A 21,211-nucleotide genomic window follows, 5' to 3' on the forward strand; every position below is an offset into this window, starting at 1 on the left:
AGGAAGCCAAGAAATAAAATGATGAATTTTCCAGTAAATATTAGTTCCCCAGCAGCACATGCCTCAAAGTTTTACTGAACGTTTAAATCAGTGCACCTCTGACTATGTAGCAAGCAGGGCCCCGGGTGTTTGTGCCTGTTGTTTTGAGCAGTGTAAATCTCCAGTGTTAAGCAGGAGAAGGATATGTCAGCATTAATTTCTTAAAGTTTCAGCTGTTAGAAATAAATGCATTGAGGAGTTACAAAGGCACTTTATATCAGTCAGTTATTACGTATTTATTAAGCCCTACCATGAGCCTGTATTAAGAAACTGTGCTGAGCTGTGGAGATACAAAAAGAGGCAAAAGACAGCTCCTTCCTTCAGGGAGCTCACAGTCTAATCAAGGAGACAGTGTGCAAACAAATACATACCGAGCTATGTACAGGAAAAACGATATACTCTGTACAGCAGAAATAGGAAATTATTATTATTATTCATTAACAGAGAGAAGGTACTAAAATTGAGAGAGATTGGGGAAGGCTTTCTGTAGATGATGAAATTTTAGTTGGGACATAAAGGAAGCTGGAGGGAGAGTTTTCCAGGCATGGGGGATAATGGAAGAAAATGCCCAGAGCCAAGAGATGGAATATCTTTTGTTGTTGTTCATGGAACGTCCGGGAAGCCAGTGTCACTGGACCAAAGAGTACATAGAGGAGAGTAAGGAGTACATTCAAGAAGGGGGCTAGCTTATGAAGGGCTTTGAATGCCAGAGTCTTTTGTATTTGATCCTGTAGGTCACAGGGAGTCACAGGAGTTGATTAAATAGAGGGGTGAGACAGTAAGACCTGAGCATTAGGAAAATCACTTTGGTGACTAAATGGAGAATGGACTGGGGTGGGGAGAAACCTGAGGCAGGCCGACCCACCAGCAGCTATTGCAGTAGTCCAGACAAGAGGTGTCAATAAGGGCCTGTGCCAGGGTGGCAGCAGTATCAGAGAAGAGGAGGAGACATATTCCAGAGATGTTGCAAAAGTGAGCTCAATAGGCCTTGGTAACAGATTAGAGATGGCGGTAGGAGATAGAGTCAAGGGTGACACCTAGTCTGTGAGCTGGGGAGGGCTGCACTAATGATGAAGTTTGGGATTGGGTAGAGCTTGTAGAGAAGGAGAATGACTTCGGTTTTGGATATATTTTTAAGTTGTCATTAGGATCTTTTGTTCGATTTCCTGTTTAATAGACCATTAGAGGTGTGAGACTAAAGGTAGGCAGAGAGGTTAGGGCAAGGACAGATAGATTTGAGAATCATCTCCCTGGAAACGATCAGTTAATTCATGGGAACTGATGTTGGCATCAGCTCATTTTTAATAGAGGTATGAGTGAAAAAATCACAATAAACAAAGAATGCAAATATAGATCCTCCATTTAAAATCTGAGCTAATTTTCGATACTTTTTGGCTCACATGGATAGATGTAGGCCTTAATTGCCTTTGTTCTTTAAACAAAAACAAAACATACATTGAGGCAACATTAGTGAAGCCTGTCAAGGTTTTAACATAATTACCATGCAGAAGTGACTGTTTTCTTCCCTGTACTTTGTTTCCATGGTAGACCAAAGTCATTATGTTGGTCTGGGTTTCAGTAGGTGGAAAGAATATGCTATTTGTCCTCTAAAGCAGATGAAGCAGGCACTGCCCAGAGCCAGCAAGGTCCCCTATTCTGCATTTCCAGGCAGTCCTTTTTATTTGTTATTTCCGGGACTTTTCTGTACTTTTCTCAGACTTGCCTTGAAGTCTGGTCCTCAGGGGAGTCTAGCCATATGCCAAGATTGAAGTTATTCTGTCCGTCTGTTTAGAAAATACTTGATGAGCCAAAAGCAAGGCTATGTTTTTATTCACTGTCCCATAACTTAAATCAAGTTCAGTATATTCACTCAGATTTTCCAAAAGTAATCCCTTTGAGATTAGACCAGCCCAAGTGAAATATTTTTTAGAAAGTTATAAGCAAGTCAAGTCTGGCCAATATGATAGAAACGAGCATGGAAACCAACCCCTTAGGGGGGATAAGCTACCATCATGGCACCACATGGCAGCAAAAGGCTACAGTCTACCCTACAGTGGTTTCTTTATGGTCTATGGGTGAAGTGGGTTAGTTTTCATTCCTGTGAACTTACTAATAAAGCTGGTTAAAATTGCTTGTATTTGCTCTTTCAGGCTTTTGTGTTCAGTTCTGCCTACTTTCTTGACTTTGCAGCATCCAAGCTGTCATCGGCAGAAGCTTCCCTTGCTGCCAGATGCAGACCCATTAGGTCACTTGAATAGTGCTTCACCATAGAGAGAAATGTAGCCCCTCAAGTCTCAGACAGTTCCTTCTTTAAAATGTAACTGAGCTTTAAAACTACTCCGACATTCTCTGCTTTCCAGTGTGGTCTTTTCTGTGTTTTCTTGGCTGTCTCTGTATGCCCGCTTTAAGCTGGACTGCTCCTAAAAGGCCCTAAGAGAAGTGGAGACTTGGAGAAGAACGCCTGCAATCTGCTTAGAAAATTATTTTTCCTGTTTGTTGTAGCTCTTAGGAGAGCGTCGTCCTATCTGACCACCTTGTTTGTTGTGATTCATAGTGGGTTGGGGTCCCATTGGCCCTGCCTCATATTTCCATTACATTTTCCCCTGGCTTCTTTAAAGAAGAGTGAAATAGTCTTCTACCACTGAAAAGCTTGTCCATACGTAGATTACCTTCTACTTGAGTCAACTCTAGAACTTCATTAAGGCACAGCATTCTTCATTTTGAAAATGAATCCACATTAAAATAAAGAGGAAAAGTCTTGAATGTTTTTATTGTCCAAGACTATTTAGGTCCAGAAGGCAAATTATTTTTGGAGGAAAGATGTGACAGCCTGTGGCCTCTCTTCACGTCCAGGCTTTTCATGTGTGGCTTGTGGCCCCTCTCCCTGGCAGAATGTTCCCTTCAAGCGCGTGCAACCCCCCCCCACCACCACCACCAAGGCAGGGATGGCAGGGAGCAAGTTCACACTGGAGCACACTGCAGACGGCACACTTGATTCCTGTAACACTGTCTGCCCACATTGGCAGCAGCAAGGCTGTTTTCATTTTAAGAGGGAAAATGAGTTCTTTCAGAAGGGCTGAAATGGATTCACTGCCCAGTTAGCACCAGGCTCAGCAGTAGAATTGGGAAACAGTTGCTGCTCTACAGAAGAGTGCCTTACTTTATGTAATGGATGCATTTACTCTTCATTTTAGGCTAATCTAGATGAAAGCCAGATGAGTTCACCTACATTCCTTAGAGCTTTAATGACAGCAGTTTGTAAAGCAGCTATTATAGGTAAGTAACATTTCTCAAGGCAACTCCTAACACCTGAAAATCACTATTCATCAAGTTCTTGATTATTCATTTACACAGGTCTAAAAAGTCAATGATTTCCCAAACTTTCCCCTGAGCTGGTTCATTTTCTACACAGGCTAAGTGCTGCTTTCTCCCAGGCATGGGGAGTGGACTCCAGAGGCAGAAAGGAGAAGGAGCTCTCTGCTTGATTATGGTCCCAGCTCCCCTGCCATGAAGGACCAAGCGCCCTTCTTTGGGCTCCAGTGTCCTGGCTACATCTTGCCTTTTGTGTGGGAGATGGGGGGTGGGGGGAGGGGCTTTTCCATTCTAACGCAGCTACTTGTACTGTGTTGAGTACAGTGTGTTGGGAGTGAGGATGTAATATCTTCTTATACATAAACACATTTTATTTCATTTTTAAATGTGCTGATAGCCCCATTACCAGTCACGGTGTTGGGTGAAATTATAATTAGTGATTAGAAACTTTGCCTGTGATATTTCTTCCTGAAGATATCTGCTTAACCTGTAATCTTTCTGCATTTACCATAAAAACTTCTTCAAGGCTAAAAGATATTCTTGAGTGTATATACTGTTGGCAAATTCATCTATTCTCTACCCAGGAAAAGCAAGGCAACAGGCTGGCCCTCGGCCACACTATTTATGCCTGAACAATCAGGTGTTTATTAAGCCCCTACAATATGCCAGACCCTGTGCAACAGGTCCTGGAAATACAAAGGCAAAAATCAAAGATTCCCTGCCCCTCAGAGCTCCCATTCTACTGGGAGAGACAGCACAAATAGTGTATAAGTAGGTAATACACAAAACACATATAAAACTGATACAACATCACATTGGGATGGGGTAGGAAGGGACCAGGAAAGGCCTCCTACAGAGAAAGTTATCTAACATTTCAGTCATTCCTTTTCAAATCTCTTTTCTCTAAAAAAGCTAACTAGGAAAGTCTTAGAAGTTCTTTTAAAAACATTCTTGTGTCTAAAATATGGGGCTTTTTTATATTTAAGTTTTATCGTGTGTAGAACTTTCTAATTTAAGCCTGACCCCTAAAAGTTGTTGTTTTTTCCAGGAAGGGGGCTAATATTGAGATAATTTCTTATAAAAGCGATTCTTTTTTAAAAGGATAGTTATGCTGTTGAATAGTTTTTCAAGAAAACCCAAACATCCCTCTCCCTCTTGCCATCCAATCCTCTTTTAACCCACCCTCCTCTAAGAAGCAGTAGATCTGAGTTCTTGGGAAGGCTGATCAGTATTGGTTCTGAGAATGACCACAAGCGTTTACACTAATCATGTTAATAAATGGATTCTGACTGCTGCTTTTCCTACTGTGTTCTCCTTTATGTTGCTTCATCCCTGGAATTGAGTCAGCAGTCCCTGGAGGACAGCAGGTGCTCAGAGGCTCCTAGTGCTGACATCTCAGTCCTGCAGAGCTCTGGGGCTTCAGTGGTCCCCTTCCAAGGGGTGTGGGGAGGTGAGGGAATGGTAGCATCAAGATGGTTCCCAATTAAAAATTGACCCTCACCTAATTCCAGTGCATTCCAGTTCTGCCCCCTGCCCTCTCCTCTTCCATGTTAGCATTGGTGGCTCCTTGTGGATTACTTGGCTCTTTTCTTCTCTCTCTCCAGCCGACTGTTCTACTTTCCGAGTGGACACTGCTGTTATCAAGCAGAGAGTACCGATCTTACTCAAGTACCTAGACTCAGATACAGAGAAGGAACTACAAGCACTTTATGCACTACAAGCATCCATCGTCAAACTTGATCAACCTGCCAGTAAGTTCATGTGTGGCTTTGTGTGGGGTTAGACCAGCGAGATGCTAGAACAGTCAGAACAAATAGTGCTAGCTTTTTGGGCTATAGCCTAGAGCTTCAGCTTTCAAGTGCAGCAAAACTTCTATTAACTGAACCTTAAAGTAAGTGAGTAGCCTTGCCTGGTTTCTGTCTGCCATCCTATAAACCTGAATTTGATATTGATTAGAAAAAAAGATAAACAACCAGAAGGCAAGACCATGCCAGGGACTTCGTGTCCACACGGCTTCCAGGGCATCTCCTAGGGTGTGCGCACGGTGCAGCTTCATCCTTTCTAGCTGTTAATGTTCAGAATGACCCCAACAGTCTACAGGTCCTCAAGGGATCACCAGAGCCCATAGTTCTGACTCAGGCATTCATTTTTGGAATGTTTTTCCAACCATGAGAGTTTAAATAGAAAGGGGTCCATGCTTAACATTCAGCCCGTCTTAAAGTTCATTTTAAAATACCTTATTCTGGTTCATTGAAATTTTATTGCCTTTTTTTAAAAGCTGAGTTTATGATGAAGCAATGAGGTCAGAAAAGGAAAGCGATTCGATGCCATTTGCTTAAGATTGTGGCTTTTGGACAAATACTTTTCATTCTGTCTGTACAAATGGCAAAAAGTTTTACTGGTCTGTGATAGGAGACTCACCTAAGCATGTACCCACAAGGCCAGCTGTTCTCTCAGAACTCCCCATGTCTAGACCTGTGATGAGGGTGGTGATGAGCTCCCCACTACCTGCCGCTGCTTCCTCCTCATTTAACTTCCCTCCCTTAGTTTTCCTCTCTGTGAAACAGGCAAGTTACTGCTTGCTGATACATAAAATCTTTCAATCATTAGATACAGTTGGAAATTTTGTTTCCAATCAGTTGAATAAAAATATGGTTTGTACTTATCCCCTTTTGATTGTCCAATGTAATGACACTCATCTTTTATCGTAGGCCAAGTTTATCACTACCACCTAACATATTCCCGGCCACTCATTCCTCTGACTTTCCTACTAGTATGTTTAAAGAATAATTTACAAATATAAACCTTCAGGGAAATTTTCATATATATTACAAATCACTAACATGAATTGGAGGAATGAGAATGGGGGAAAAAAAATCTTATGAGGCTTACTATTCCCATCAATTTGCCTGCCTTGTAAAAACCCAAGTCTCCTCGGCTAAAGAAAATTGAAGAATTGAGATTATTAACAAGATAATTTGGGTTGGGTAAAGTTATGGATAAGTGAGATATAATGAGAGAGAGAACATGAGAGAATGAATGTATGTGAATTTCCACAGTTCCCATTTAGGAGAGTTTTTGCCCAGTTTATCTAGATAATAATATTTATTATTAAAATAATATTTAATATTTTCATATCAGAAGGGTGGGGGGGCAATCCAGACTTTTATTTTAAAAAGATGATTGGAATGTAATATAAAATGATATACACCTAGAACCATAGAAAAGTTAGAACAGAGTAAAATAATAGCTTCAGAAAAATTATTTTAGATACCATATAAATTATTCCCATCTCCTTTCTTCATGTCCCCAAGTCTTTGTGATGGTGTAACACTGAGAACTGTTTTTAAGTGGGGATGGGGGCCTGGCGCTGATGTCCTCTTTGAGAATCTGTGCAAAATCACTGCTTGGGGAAAAAAATCCCCTCCCTTGTTTGACCTTTAAGAGCCTCTCAATCCTGTCCTCATCAGGACTGACAGACCCCTTTTGCCCCTCTTGCAGATCTGTTGCGGATGTTTTTTGATTGTCTCTATGACGAGGAGGTGATCTCGGAGGACGCTTTCTACAAGTGGGAAAGCAGCAAGGACCCTGCCGAGCAGAGTGGGAAAGGCGTGGCGCTGAAATCGGTCACAGCCTTCTTCACGTGGCTGCGGGAAGCCGAAGAGGAGTCAGAGGATAACTAAAACTTCAAATATACAAAACGAAACAAAAGAAACAATTTAAGTATTTTTTTAAAAAGTTTCACGTCTTCGCCAATCACAGTGCAGCAAGGCCAATTCTCGAGCAGAAACCCCCACGTGTGCACGAGTGGGAGAGGGGAGAGAAAAACAAAAAGGTGATCATGGAGGAAAAAGGTACTGGAAAAAGTAAACGTCAAACCTGAGGGCGGGAGCACTAAACCAAAATACATGTATTATTTATAGAAAATATTTTCTGTTTTAATCTTTTCTTTTTAAACAAGGACTCATTCTTTAAAAGAAACACAGATCTGTTTAGCAAAAAAAAAAAGTTGAGAACTTTAATTTATTTTAAGGACTGCAAATGCCAGTGTAATTTTTTAATTTGCAGTTTCTGTAAACAAATTGTATAATAGAAAAGCAGAGAAATAAATTTCCCTCCCCTTGAGATGCACCTCACTTTTGTTTCAAAGCATAGTAGATAGTCCAGTCTTAAGGGGGTTGGGGGTGAGCTAGGTAAGAGAGATCATTTTTTGATTGTTGGTTTTGGCATCAGATCTTTCTGCCTGCCTCTCAGCTTGCTTCAGAAATTAAAGATCAAAATAGTAATCAGAACACACATAAACTTGGAACAGAAGGAAATGCATTTGAGAAAATGCTGTGGACCAGAGAGCTCCAAGAATTAACTTGTTCAGAAAAAAAAAAGTGCTACCCTGGGAAAAGTACTCATAATACTTTTGAAACCTTTAGAGCAACTTTAAGGCTTGTAAATACATAGAACAAATATTTAAAAAAAAAAAGAAATTGACTCAATACTATTTCTTCTCACTTTCAAAATATAAAGAACAAAATAAAGACAAGCATTGCAAGTTTAAAGAAAAGTAAAGCGATTTCTCCTTTTGGCAGCTGCTGGATGTGGGCACTACCTCGAACAGGTGCCATCTTTGTTCTTTTAGGGTCCAGACCGAGGTATCTCAAATTTGTGTATGTAGAGTGTGTGTGTCTGTGTGTCCCCAACCAGGAAAGACGAGCCTCTTTGGGTTAAGGAGGGAATTTGTACTTGGGTGGGAGGAACAGCCCACTGAGTGACAATCCCCCCATCCCCCAGAAAGCTGAGGCTGAGCTTCTTGGAGACATCCAGTAGCATGTTGTTGCTAGCTTGGGAGATGATTGGAAGGCGCTAGAAACAGCTTCATCCGGTTTCGATTTCTTTGCCCACTGGCATTAGCCCCCGATAACCCTTGCGATAGGTCGCACATATACAGCCTTTGAACCAAATGACCAACCTCCCCTTCTCCATGGCCTTTTGACTGGTTTACCTCTTACCAGGCAGCCACCACCACAACTTTTAAAAGTTTGCTTCCAACAACTGCTTTCATGTTTAAGGAACCCAAAGACAGTCTGTAGGAGAGTAAAAGAAAGCAACATCAACATGTTCTTGGTTTTTTAAGATGAAGCTAAGTACTGTGTGACAATCACATTGTTCCCCCAACTTGACCCAGTCCATTCTGATGTGCATGAAGTCAGTGTGATTTGGGCCTCTGTGTTTTTTCCCCCACAAAGTTTGGGTGCTTATTTTAAAAGAAAGTTGCAGCACAGGCTTAAAAGATGGCTTTCCATCTCTGTTATCTGAGGGCTAGCACCTTGCAAAAGGGTGTTTGTTCATAAAACCAAACTCTTTCCCAAGTAAACAATCTTTGTGTTTCTCAGTTGGATGCCAACCAAAGATGATCTTCAGCTCCTACCTCTGAAGAAGCTTCCACAGTAAGAGACCTGGCAAAACTGGGGACACTGTAGAATACATTTTTTTTCAGTAGCAATAAAAGGTTTTTCTCCTGTTTGTGGTTTAAAACAGCTCAGAATGCTTCCCCGTAAGCTAACAAGGGCATGATCTTGAGGAAGCAAAAAAAAAAAAAAAGGCATTGATGAAGAGCTGTGCCCAGAGAAGCCAGTGAATGACCTTGGCTGAAAATGTGCCACCTCAGGATGACAACACCGGCTGGAAGCTGACTGGCTGTTCTTGGGCCTGGCTGCATGCTTGGCCTGCATGCCTTCCTGTAGAAGGAGGGACAGCAGAACAACGCAGGGGTTAGAATACAGGGAACATTTAAGGTTTCCAGAACCAAAGTGCAGAGTTACTTGAACCAAGAGATTGCTTTGAGTGGGGTGGATTTTTAAACGGTGGGGGCAAGTGGGATTTGGAGGGGGGGAAAATGGGTGAAGTTGTTCCCGGGGAGTAAGAGTTGGGTGTCACAGTTACATCAGTGGCAGGTCACGAAGAAGCTGCAATTAGAACCGTTGGTTATGTTCACTCACACTAGTAGTAGATACATGCAAATGTGGGAAGAGTAGAAGCAAGAGAGAAAAAAAGTTAAAAAAGAAAACTCCATTGAAAAAGCTTCAAATATAAACAGGCTTATAGTATATCAGTAACAAAACCTTTCATCAGTTATGTAAGATAGAATAATGAAACTAAAGAGCATTCTTAGAAGCAGGTAATTGCTTCTTTATACAAATTTCAGTTCTCTTGTTGGATTCATGATTACATGAGAGAAAGAATATAGGAAAAGCACACACAAGGTAGTAGTGTGGTTGGATCTTTAGGGATTCCTTTGGCTCAGCCACTTGGCTTCCTACCCAGAACCTGGGTGGTGTTTTTCCCAGTTGAGAATGGTCTTACCAGCCCCGAAGTAGATAGCAGCCATTACATTTCCCTGGCCACTAATTGGGAAGATCATTTCTACCAATAGGCAGACTTCAAGAGTTGGCATAGTACTTATTTCAGTTACAGATATCTCCTACTTGTACTCAAGTAAATTAACCTATTGCTTTTTGGTAAGTTCAGTAAGTTAAGTTCTTTGAAGCAACAAGACATGTTATGTCATTTTCTCTGTCCAGACTTACCTGTTTTCGGCAGATAGTTCTCATCTCACAGAGGTCAAAAAGCCATTTTCACAGCCTTTTCTTTTTTAAGAAACCCAGTAACTCACAGTGACTCTATTAATATCCTCTCACCTGTCTGCCTACGAAGTACTACCTCTCATTTGTTGTCCAACAGATCTTTGTGTTGTTGCCTTCTTTAAATTTTTATTCCTAAATGCAGCTTGAATCAGTTGCAAAAAGCAAATCTCTGACAGCCCTGCCGACCGGAACAAGCAGGCTGTTTGGAAAGGTACTGAAAATTTGTTCATATTTATCTTTTTCTGTAGGTTTGCTACAAACCAGATTGAGACAAACTGAAAATAATCTTGTCCTCTTGGCCCTGATTCTGTATTTTCACACATTTTCTAGATTTTTATTCTTAAAAAACACTTTTTGAGAATAACTGGAATTTCATTTTTATATTGTAAACTGAGTTATTTGGCCATTTATAGAAAAGTATCTCCACACACCCCTCCCTTTACTAGCTTGTTAGACCTGGCCATTAAACCGATTTTTGGTCAAGAACAGCCCTCTCAGATGTTAGCCCTCAACACCATGGAACTAACGACAGCCAGCTGCCTTTGGTCTTCACATATTCCCTGTATCTTCTTTTTACAGTTTTGGCAGCCCATGCATGGCCAGCCATCAGTCATTCCTTACCTGGTAAGCAGGAGTTACTGGAGTTTTCCCATCACACTGCGGCATTCTTCTGAGATCTTGGATATGACTGTGGCTTGCCTGAAATGAATGGCCGCTAAGATCTAATAGACTCTTACTAACTGTATCACTCTGCTCTGTTGCTGCTGTCATAGTTCTCCTTAGATTTGGAAATCTTGAATATTTTGGAATCTTATAAAGTTGAGATGGTGTACTGTGGAGAGTTTCAAGTATGACTTAACTTGGTGCTGCCAAAATTTGCTTTAAAAAAAAAAAGATACAGGGAATATTTGAAGGTCAAAGGCAGTTGACTCTGCCTTCTTTAGTTCTATGGTGTTGAGGGCTAACACCTGAGACGGTTGTTCTTGCCCAAATGTGGATTTAATGGCCAGCTCTTAAAATGCAGTTGGAGGGGAGGTACTTTTCTATAAATGACCAATTAACATGATTAACAATATAAAAATGAAATTCCAGTTATTCTCAAAAGGTAAAGTGACTTGAACCAGAGAATAAGAAAGCTGCCTTGACCTTCAGAAGCTGGTTATGAATTTAGGATTGTAAATACACATTCTTTAGCTTTTATGTGAACAGATACATGGATTCCACTGTTTTTCCTCATGTTGTTTTAAGCACATTTGGCTATAGTAACTTGAGAAAACCACCATATTGGGTGGATTATTTTTCATACTTTGTTTTGAATGGATGAATGGATTTTATACAGCAGCTGGAAGAAACCCTGAGGGCTGTTCATTGGATTGTCATGAGGTTAAAACATCTCACTGAAGAATAAAAAAATGACTTGAGACAGAACCTCCCATACTGGTCAGTCCTAGTTCATTAGCTTCACACATGGCCTCCATTTTTCACAATCAGCTTTTAGGACACAGGTTTTCAGATGTCCTGGCTTGAAGAGAGTACACACCCAATAGCCACAAATATAGCATGTAATCCATCTTGATACTGCCTTGCTAGTAGAGACACCCAGGTTATGGAATGAGTAAAAGGAATTGTGAGTGAGAATTTTAAACAACAGGCTTTGTAAGAGGAGGCAAGATCTTTCCAAATGAGTAAGCAGTGCACTAGGCTGCTCTGAGGGTGAAAGCTATCCATTCTGAGCTGTCTGAATTTTCAGACCATTTAATGGTACTGATTTGGCATGGTCCAAGAAGGCAGCACTGATTTCAGCATGTGGCAGTTACAGGAACACAAGTTGTGGTTCGGCATAAGGAGAAAGCAGAGCTATCCAAAAAAGAAATGGGCCACTCTCTGAAGTGATGAGTTTTCCTTATCACTAGAGGCCTTCAAACACAGACTTACAAGGGGATATGGTAGAAAGGAAATTCATGCTTCATGTAGGGAGTACATAAAGCAGATCACCTCCAATATCCAGTCTAATGCTTAAGCATCTATGACTTCAGTCCCTGGTCACATGAAATAGTTTAAATAACTCCAAAGAGGCCTACCTTTTAACCTTATATAGGTTCTTGGGTTTAAAGACCACAAATTTCTCCTTTAGGTAGCATAAAATTCTTCCTTTTCCTCCCATTATAATTCCTGAACTAGGGTACAGTGCAAAATTCTGTAAAATACTATTCCATTTACCAAATGGTACCCAGCTGACTGGACACATAACAGCAGCAAGCAGTGTAGGATAGCGGAAAGAGCTCTTGATTGGCAATAAGAAAAACTGACTCTAGCTCCAGTGTCACCACTAGTTAATCATGTGGCGTCAGTCCTGGCTGGAGTGAAGGAGTTGAACCAAGTGCTTTCTGAGGGCCTTCCTGACCTAAAAGTCTGTATACCGATGATGACTTCTTTGTTTTGCCTGATCTGTCGGTAACCAGGTCTAATTGATGATAATTGATGATCTAGCTTGCCAAGATTCATAAGGACAGATGTTGATGGCTAGTAACACTGCCTATCAAGGCTGACAAGAAAGATGGTAGAGTGAGTGAATATTTTAAAACCATCCTCTCAGTGAGTCCAGTATTTACTCCCAATGATTTGCTATCTGGCCTTCTGTTATTGTCAGCACTTTTAAAATGACAAGCCACTTCCTTGAGGAAACCTTTTGGAACTACAGTCAGGCTAAAGCTGAGACGATTCAGCTATAAATTTCATGTACTTTTAATTGGTCCTATGAAATTATTTTGGCATTTGGACTTCTGGTTGCCCCCAACCCAAATGCACATGGCAGTGCGCAGAACACACAAATATTCTGTGTTTTGTCTAGCACCGTGCCTTGGGATGCTGTTTAAAACACTCCTCTTCTGAAGGAGGTGGCCCTCCTAGAGTGGCAGCACCGCTACCACCATCTAAAAATGGTGATAGGTCAGAGGGTGAAATGTAATTTTGGAATATAAATTGAGCTGTCATTGTTATTTATTACAGAGACAGGTGGCAATAATAGACTCAAGCCAATGACTTCTTCCTTAGCTTTAGCTACATTATAAGTTTCCTGACATCTGAATTTACATTAAAGAAATTTTCACATACAATCTGCATTAAGGAATAGTGCCAAAGTGAAGAGAGAGAAATATCTCCCACCATTTTCTAACCTGACTTTTCTCCCTTTCCCAAGCCTAACAGACCCCATTTGGAGACATACTTGGGAAAAAAACAACCAAGCAAAAAAATTCTTAAAGAAACACTTCTGAAATTTTTGTCATTGGAAATTGCATGCCTATTACTATGAGCCAAATTTTATTTGAACCTAAATCTCACCGTACCATTGTATTTCTCTTGAATAGAGTCTCCATAATTATAAGATTATAGATTTGATGTCCATACTCCTGTAGCATCATCCCTTTCTGATTCAGTTTTTGTGGAGAAGCAGGATGTACTGAGAAGCCACAGGCTTATAATGGATGGCTGATGTTTAGAGAGTGGGAAATTTCAGCTTTGAGCTTGTGGTATAACTCCCAGCAAAACTGTGATGTTGCTAATTCGTTTCTCCCCATAGGTGATTGCTTAATGTCATTGGAAAGTGACACACTCCCATATTTTAACAAGAAGGAGGTCAGCATTGTGCCCTTCTGAAGCAATAATAAACCACAAAAAATAAATTTGATAGCATTTTCTGCCATCCTTAGCTAACTTTGATCCCCAAGTAGGCATCATCCATCCATAGCCAATTTCAGTCCTGTTGTATTAGACAAGCTGCCAGTTAGATGCCATCCTAGGTTTCACTTGCTGAGTAAATGAGATTTAACCCCACAGAGGAGAAAGTGGAGAAACAACGATTATGTGGACATTCACCCATTCTCGGCTTCTGAAGGGCAGGGACACTCTCATTTCATTTTGTATCCAGGCAATGTGGAATTAAAGGGCTGTTCACATTTCTATAGCACTTTACAGTTTGGAAAGTAACAATTCTTTGGAGTTAGGGAATTCAAGAATATTATTTCCATTTTAGAATTGAGGAGACAGTCTCAGAGAAACAACAGGTGACCTTAAGAAAGTCAAAACAGCTAGTTTGAACAGCTTGGAACAGCACAGGTTTTCTGATGGAGGTCCAGTGGTCTTTCTGTTAGACACCACAATTAGTCAAATTAAAAGCTTTCTATCAGAAGGAGTCAGTTACATCAGACAGTTTTATGAAACTATGTGTGGGGACTGCACCTGTGGTTTCATTGCTACAGGAAAATTCCTTTATAGTTTGATACCACCTCTGCAGCTGGGATAATGACTTGCCCAGGAATACACAGCCAGTTAGAGGGTAGATTTTGAACCCTAATAGCCCTAACCTGGCCAGCGTTCTACCCACTGCTTCAACACTGCCTCTTGTGAAAGTTTTAATGGCTCCAAATTTATAGTTACTTCAAAGTGTTACTCTCTTAAAACTATGACTTTAATAAGGCTTTTTAAGGTCTCCAGACTTTAAAGCAAATTGTTTTCTAATTTTCCTTTTTTTAAAGGACTCCCTTCTCTGTCTTATTGAACATTGACCACTGATTTTTGCCCATATTTACTAGGCCCAACTTTTTATAAATCCTTTTCTTTTTAAACCAAATCCAAGTTTGTAGCACTTGTTAACAAAAAAAAAAACCCAAAAACCCAAAGTGAATTTGGATTGTATTTTTTTCTTCTAATAGTAGTGTTGGAATAATATTTTTGTTTTAAAAAAAGTCCCTCCCCTTTTAAAAATAAATCTTTCTAAAGAATCATATATGTACATATGTGTGTGTGTGTGTCTGTCTGTCTGTAGTGTCATCATTAGTGACATCTGAAAAGTGGAAGGGAAAGGGCCTTCCTTATAGTTAGAGAGAAAGCTTCCCATCAGCTGTCTGACCCTGAACCTTTTCTTGTGGCTTTGTTTTCTCAACCTTTTCCTGGCTTCCACCAACAGGGAAAAGTCCCAGTCATGGCCAGAAAGCAGGGATAGAAAGATGAGGGTGGGGTGGAGGTGAGGGAGGAGAGAAGAAACATGAAGTAAAATTGGAATTGTATATTTAAAACAAAAAAGGAGGCTTAAAGTCTGTAGATCTGGCAAACGGTAAAAATGTAATTTGAAATGTAAGGATGTGGTATTTATGTTTCATGTTTAAACATTGAAGGGGGGAGCCCAACCCTACAAAATACACAAAGTATGATGGGATAGCAGGCTTATCTTGAATGAAAATCATGTTCTCCTTTTCCCTCAAAATGCGACTCAAGCCATATATAAGTAGCCTCTTTTCCTAAGTAGGAAATTGATCAATTCCTTGAATATTGCTCTTTAGGCAGCTCCTAAGTATTAGACTTCCTAAGTATTAGACTTGGGTCAAATTGGGTCAAACTGTAGATCAGTTACCATATTTTGACCCAATGGAAGTCATGCTAAAAGACTGGAAAGCAGCTAATGTATAAATTTCTTTTATGAATGGATTAAGTTTTTGGCACCATTTTTTTTTCTTGGATTGAGCTAGAAAGTTTCTGATCTCCACTAAACTTGGAGCTACTTGACTTTCAGGGTGACTCCCAGGCAGAATAGAATAAGCCAATACCATTAGAACCGTGCCTGCTCATTAATCAATGTGAAATCTACCGTATTTACCAGGAAAAATTCAAAATTGTTGCTTAGAGGCTAGCTGAGGGCTTAATTGATGTGTGCATAACTGTAAACTATACAAACAGGTGCATTATTAAATCATATCCTGGGTCTATTGTACTCTTGGTAATAAGCTACTAATTTCTTGCCATCCTAAGTCAGTGCTATATAAAAACTTAAGAATGGCTACAAATCAGTCTAGGCAGGCAAGTGGGAAGCCAACCAATCATGGATATTATGAGAGGGATAAAAGCTCCTGTCCTAATTGAGCCCCTTGTCATTTTGCTGTGAAATCCTAATTTTAGTCATATCGTGCCAAAAAATATAAACATGTTAATTTCCGTTCTGTAAGTGGGAAAGAAAAACGCAGCAGATCTAAGCAGAGTATTGGTAACTGTCCTCTGTAACAACAACAAACATTTTCTTTAAAACCTGGGCCATAATTATACCGGTTGCACTAGGAGAGCAGTCAACACAACTGTGCTTGACAACTTCAGATAATTTCCTTCGGCCCAGGAAATGCAACATCGGAGTTCTAGTCTTGTTCGTGCTTGGACTCTGGAATTTCCAGCTCTTGCCTGTGAGTCTCATTCCTCATGTAGAGTGCCCCACAATCTTGAACTTTTTTTCTTTCCTTTCTAAGAACAGAAAGCTGCATTTTGGTCTTAATTGTCACAACTACTATTTAGCTTTAGCAGAAACTAACCAAAAAAACCCGAAACAAAACCAAACGTCCCACATAGGTAGACTGACTAATTTTAGCCAATTGGCACTTTAACCACTGACTGGAATCTGCAGAGCTCATGCTCTGCCAGAGTCTGAAGAGAAAGTAGCCTATGACCAGCGACTCGGCAGTCTTGATGGTAAGTATCCTGGTTGTTGAAAATTGGAGATAAATTTGGCAATATAAATAGCGTTCTTTAACCCTCGTCTTCAAAATTTGCAAACCACTAACCTACGTAATGTTTCTCGTTAAACCAAGTATACTCTTCAGCGAGCACACAGAAAAATCGTGGATTCTCACAAATTTCATTCATATATACATATACGTAGACACACCCACTTTCTTTGTACCAATAAACTGATTCATGCTGAGTTGTTACCCAGGATTAATGAGGTTATTCTTTCCTTTTAAGAATCATGGGGTCTTAAATATAAAGTGGGGTAGAAACTTAGAGGTCATAGAGTCCAGTCCCTTCATTTTATTAATGAGATCCAGAGAAGTGAAATGACTTGCTCACTGTCCAAGGCTGGATTTAAACTCAGGTTTTCTTGAGTCATGCTTGAGTTCAGCCAACTATACCATGTGTAACATTGCTTAATTCAGCGTGGTGAGTCTCCCAAAGGATGCCATTTTCGGTACTCATCACACCTGGGGAAGATTCTATTTGCCAGCAGTTCTTAAGCCGATATCACATTCCAAAGTAAGGTGTGTCCTATTCTTTGTATTGACTTGAGAGAATATCTAAGCATGGGGGCAAGAAGCCCAAGAATCTCCTAACATGCAGATCTAGATGGTGCCTTTGTTAGCACTGCTCCAAGGAAGCCACTGAGAAGACTGCAGAAACCTTACCCCTAAGGCACTTTCAACTGAGAGCAGCTAAGTGTAATAATTAAAACTGGTCAGATGTCACATCTGGCAAAGTTAAAATGCCTAAGCCAAGACATTAAAAAAAAAATCAATCCCTCTAGGTGAAAAAAATTTAACTAATCTGCAGAATTTAATTTAACTTCTATCCCAGTCACAGCAAGTGGTAGCCTCAGTATATGGTTTTAATGTTAAGGAGAAAAGTGAGGACATTGTTACAAAAGTTTATTGAAATTTGGCACAACAGGAGAGTACTTAAATCAGATGAGTATGCCTTTCTGGCCTTACTAGCTAAGGGAGGTGGTCTCATCAGTTGGACATCAAGGTTACTCTTTTCTGTAAGTGGGAACTTAAATCAGTACTCACTGTTTTGTTACTCATAATAGACAGCACAGTGACTAGTTTAGAGCACAAAGGGAAGCTGTATGAAAGAATACAAATGAGATTGGTAGGCATGAGAGGAGAAAAAAGGCTTTTCAAGGACATTTCCAATTATTTTGCTTTCATAAAAGTACACCAAGACCACAATCTTGCAAAGTCACCGAGTCAAATATGGCCTTAACCAGGTTTCACATTTGGGAGCCCTCACCGCCACCACCCCACCTTTGATCATCTAAAAGGTCTGCTGAATAGTCGCTAGCAGTCCCAAAGCGGGAAAGGAAGTCCAGTGTTGCAGAGAGCTTGTCATCCCATGGCTTAAGGTACTAGCAACCGAAGACAGTGCTTTAGGCTAGGGGCAGGACTTCAGTGGTAAAGCAAAGGGGTGCTCTTCATAAGGCCACATTTCTCAGCCACTTTTTCTCATGTTAGAACACCACTTGAGATGAAGGGCAGCTAGTTGGCTCAGTGGATAGAGCACTGGGCCTAGAGTCAGGAAGACCTGAATTCAAATGTGGCTTCAGACACCTGCTAGCTGTGTGACCTTGGGCGAGTCACTTCACCCTATTTGCCTTAGTTCCTCATCTGTAAAATGGGGACATACTGGAGAAGGGAATAGCAAACCAATCCAGTATCTTTGACAAGAAAACCCCATGTTCATGGGGTCACAAAGAGAGACAACTGAATAACAACAAATATCCCCTGATTGAACTCCAGAGGAGAAAGAACAAGCAAGTTGTAGGATTTATTGTGATGCTTTTCTGACTGGCATCAGTACTGAAGAACAGCTCGCCAGCAGGGAGATGACAGGACCAGTTGGCAGCTCCTGGGCTCTGTCGCCTTTCCCTTAGTACTTTAATTGTCCCTATTCACAGTTTGGAGAGGGGATGCTTCTCCACCTCTCCACTGGTTTTCCTTAAATTTGCTTGAGGAGATCCTTAGGCCAAATAATGGAAGAGGTTTGAGGGTAAAAGGATTTCTGCCTCTGATTCTTGAACTATGAGATTTTGAAATTGTGCTTTTACGAGCCTTGGGTCATGGAAGGTTAAGTACAATGAAGGCAACAAAGACTATTACTGCGTGTTTTCTGTGCACACTTCACCTAACAATCCTGGGCTGGACGCAGCGGTCTGATAAATTGGTTTGTTAAACTCAAAGGTGGCTCCGATTTCAGAATACAGAAAAATTGTAAAATCATGCTCCTGATGATTTTCTCACTAGCTTTCAAACTATCTGCAGGGCATTAGGTTTTAAACATAAAAAGGACTCTAGGAATAATCTAATCCCCATTTCACAAATGAGGAAATTGAAGTCCTGAGAAGCTGTGACTTTCCCCAAAGTACACAGGTAACAAATACCAACTTAGTACTTCTTAAACCCATATCTAGTATTCTTTCCACCGTAGTGAATATACTCCTTCCCCTTTGTGCTCATCCCAGCTCTCTTGTAGCATGTTTTTTTTTATGTTAGTGTGTTTCCTCACCCCCAAAGATAGCTTAAGAAATGGATTCTTGTGCTTCATAAATGTTCAGATGAATTAAAGACTTGGCATGCTTCAGAAATAGCAGAATTAAGCCTTCCTAACTTGTAAGAAAAATTTCAAAGATGAATTAGGGCATTAAGGGCTCTTAGCAGGGTACTCGATAAACATGATGATTATTACAACATGAACAGGCCATGCCATCTCCCACTTAGTTTACTACCAAAAACAGGGTGAGTACGAAGGACTGTACAGAGCGGGAGACACAGGTGACCCTGCCTTGTCAGAGTTTTATAAGGCAGTCTGTCTTCCATAGACTATGGATGACTTGCTATTCAAGATGCCAGTTACCTTCTTTGGGCTTGTGTCCTCATCTGTAAAATAAAATTACCTTTAAGGTCACTTAAACTTCTTAAACTGTTTTAAAGCATGGCTAATAATTGCTTGAATGAAGGTCAAGAAAAGGAAGATCTACATATGCCATAAGGAGGTTACTTATGCATCTAATGTAGCTGAAACTGTGAATCATGAGACCTGGGTTCTGTTATAGACTAGAACCTGCTTGACCTTGGAGAAGCTTCTATTACCTCTCTGGGCCCTGATTTGCCCATCTGTAAAATCTAAGGGTTGGAATCAGTCACCTCTGAGCTCCTTTATATCTGTTACATTCAATAAATGTGTTTCTAATTTCAGAGGGTTTATCTCTAGTCTTTCCTCCCAGCTTCCCATTCATCATTTTACTCACTTCCCATGTTACTTCCTCTCTCTCTACCCCAGAAAGAAAAAGGACAAGGGAACTAAGTTACCGATGTATATGATACATAGACTGGCCAGATTGGGTTAAATGATCTACAATTTTGCATCCCTGTGTCAAGACTACTAATTTATACTCACTGTATAGTCCTGGGCACTTTGAAATGCTATGACAGCATTTGGGATGCTATAATAGCAAAGATAATTTGTCTTTCCTGTACTCTAAACCACTGTGGAATTAAAACTAAAGAGTTCCTTTTTATCTCTTCAGAATTGGAATGCAATTCCTCCCTGCATAAGCAGATGTTAGGGCTCAACTTGAGATTTGGCTAGAAGGTTCATTAACTAGGAAAAGCAATTTTTTTCCCCCAATTTCTTCTACTAAGCAAACTTGTGGAGTCCCTGCTAAATACTATTTAGGAGATCGATTTCAGGTGTGCAGATCTGGTTCTTAAAAGATGGGAATCCTATTTAGGTTTGCAGTTACTATGAACTATTTTGGGGCACTTTTAGAATGATTTCAGTAGTAAAATTCTTAGGGTGTGTTAATAAGGTAGTAATAGACCCGGGCACAGCACTTGCTTCGGGGGGGGGGGCGGGGTGGCACTGTTTAGGTTTTTTCTCCTCTAATTCCAGCACATTTTCTTTTCTCTGGCACACGTAAATGCATTTTGTGATAAGTGGAGAGGCATGTGATTGTTCAATCATGCCTGGTGCACAAGGATGCTTTGTTAGGACTCGGGGTGTTAATGATACACTGGCAAGGCTGAGAGGGGCCCGTTAGAATGCACGTCTGCCCTGCCCTTAAATTATCATTGTCTCGGGATATTCGGGCCCAGAGCTGCCGCAAGAAGCTGGAAAATGTGAGGCTCGAGGGAGGGAGAGGAGGCAGCCCCCAGAGAACAGCGCTGATAAAGCGAGTCACAGCCAGGCTGTTCGAGGGACCAGAGCAGGAGGCAGTGTGAGGGGCGCGGGGCCCAGCCGGCCCGGACCGACGGGCGGAGTCCAAGGCCCGGCCCGAGCAGCGCCGCGCTGGGGAGCCGAGGGCCCGGCCGGCCCCCGCCCAGGCCTCAGCCCCGCCCCGCTGACGGGGCGCCCGAGCCAAGGCCCCCGCCGCGCCGTCTCCCAAGGGAAGGCGACGCCGAGAAGAAGCCTGCGGGCTCGTCCGCTCCGCCGCGGGGAGGACGCGAGCTCCCTCGGGTCGGCCTGCCGGTACTCTGCGGCCGTGCCGGCAGGGGGCGGGCGTTCCCTTCGGGCATCGGGGGGTGCGCGGCGGGGGCGGCGGCGCGCGGCCGTTGGCGGGCGCGAGGTGTGGGGGGGACGGGCGAGCGGGAGCGCGCGCGGGGGCCGCGGGGCCGCGGGCAAGGGGGCGGGGC

At 41.5% G+C, this 21,211-nt stretch overlaps 1 protein-coding gene across 16 annotated transcripts in view; it reads left to right on the forward strand.

The window, feature by feature from the left end:
• The window catches only part of EIF4G3 (eukaryotic translation initiation factor 4 gamma 3), a 366,388-nt gene extending 358,912 nt beyond the window's left edge, over positions 1 to 7,476 (forward strand). For all 16 annotated transcript variants that reach the window (XM_078145618.1, XM_078145626.1, XM_078145633.1 and 13 more), the window contains 3 exons: positions 3,234 to 3,315; positions 4,956 to 5,102; positions 6,853 to 7,476. In XM_078145618.1, coding sequence (XP_078001744.1) covers positions 3,234 to 3,315; positions 4,956 to 5,102; positions 6,853 to 7,034 — 411 coding nt within the window. In that variant the 3' untranslated portion in view covers positions 7,035 to 7,476. The remainder of the gene's footprint in view (positions 1 to 3,233; positions 3,316 to 4,955; positions 5,103 to 6,852) is intronic.
• The last annotated feature ends 13,735 nt before the right edge of the window (positions 7,477 to 21,211 follow it).

This window comes from Phascolarctos cinereus, unplaced genomic scaffold (assembly GCF_003287225.1).
Source record: "Phascolarctos cinereus isolate Bilbo 61053 unplaced genomic scaffold, phaCin_HiC Scaffold_726;HRSCAF=1367, whole genome shotgun sequence".
Taxonomy (NCBI): Eukaryota; Metazoa; Chordata; class Mammalia; order Diprotodontia; family Phascolarctidae; genus Phascolarctos; species Phascolarctos cinereus.